At 46.9% G+C, this 1,120-nt stretch overlaps 1 protein-coding gene across 1 annotated transcript in view; it reads right to left on the bottom strand.

The window, feature by feature from the left end:
* Window positions 1-329: 329 nt before the first annotated feature.
* The window catches only part of LOC106811956 (synembryn-A-like), a 27,047-nt gene continuing 26,256 nt past the window's right edge, over window positions 330-1,120 (bottom strand). The window contains exon 5 of the mRNA XM_014815700.1: window positions 330-428. Coding sequence (XP_014671186.1) covers window positions 330-428 — 99 coding nt within the window. The remainder of the gene's footprint in view (window positions 429-1,120) is intronic.

Here is a 1,120-nt window from a genome sequence, read left to right as displayed (position 1 = left end):
AAAGAGAGGGGAAGATATCTGTATGTAGAAGAAAGGGCGAGATATTGTATGTAGAAGAGAAGGGGGAGATAATTGTGTATTGTAGAAGACAGATGGAGATATAATTTAGTGTAGAAGAAAAGGGGGGAGTATGCTGGTGTAGACAGAGGAGGGGGAGATATCTGTGTGTAGAAGAAAGGGACAGATATCTGTATATTATATATAATATCAAGAGCGGATAATACCGGTATATTATAGAGCGGTATTATCCGCTCTTGATAATATATACATAACCCCGCCATTGCCCTCCACCAGGGGGCATCATCACCTGCCACCAGAGGGCAACACACTCACCTGACTAGCTCCTCTCGCTTCTCCTTTGACTCTGTCTGGCAGATGAGGAGGTCGTGGAGGATGCTGACCATGCGCATAAAGTGAGCTTCCTCTTCCTACAGAGATGCAAGAAGGAACATCAGTGGCTTGGCGAGTGCGAGGAGAGTGACAGGAGGAGGGATAGAGCCATATAGGGAGAGATGGAGCGAGAAGAGAGTAGATGGAAAGATGGAGAGAGAAGAGGGTGGATGGAAGGATGGAGAGAGAAGAGAGTGGATGGAAAGATGGAGAGAGAAGAGAGTGGATGGAAAGATGAGAGAGGAAGAGGGTGGATGGAAGGATGGAGAGAGAAGAGAGTGGATGGAAAGATGGAGAGAGAAGAGAGTGGATGGAAAGATGGAGAGAGAAGAGAGTGGATGGAAAGATGGAGAGAGAAGAGAGTGGATGGAAGGATGGAGAGAGAAGAGAGTGGATGGAAGGATGGACGAGAGAAGAGAGTGGATGTAAAGATGGAGAGGAAGAGAGTGGATGAAGGATGGAGTAGAGAAGAGTGATGGAAAAGATGGAGAGAAAGAGGGTGATTGAGATGAGAGTAGAAGAGAGTGGTATGGAAAGATTGGAGAGAGAAGAGGGTGATGGAAGCATGGAGAAGAGAAGAGAGTGCATGGAAAGATGGAGACGAGAAGAGAGTGATGGTAAAGACTGGAGAGCGTAAAGAGTGGATGGAAAGATGGAGAGAGAGAGGGTGGAAGGAAGGATGGAGAGAGAAGAGGTGAAGGAAATATGGAGAGAGAGAAGTGGAAGGAAG

The sequence above is a fragment of the Priapulus caudatus genome, unplaced genomic scaffold, assembly GCF_000485595.1.
Source record: "Priapulus caudatus unplaced genomic scaffold, Priapulus_caudatus-5.0.1 Scaffold595, whole genome shotgun sequence".
Classification (NCBI taxonomy): Eukaryota; Metazoa; Priapulida; class Priapulimorpha; order Priapulimorphida; family Priapulidae; genus Priapulus; species Priapulus caudatus.
This window is presented reverse-complemented; position numbering and strand designations above follow the sequence as displayed.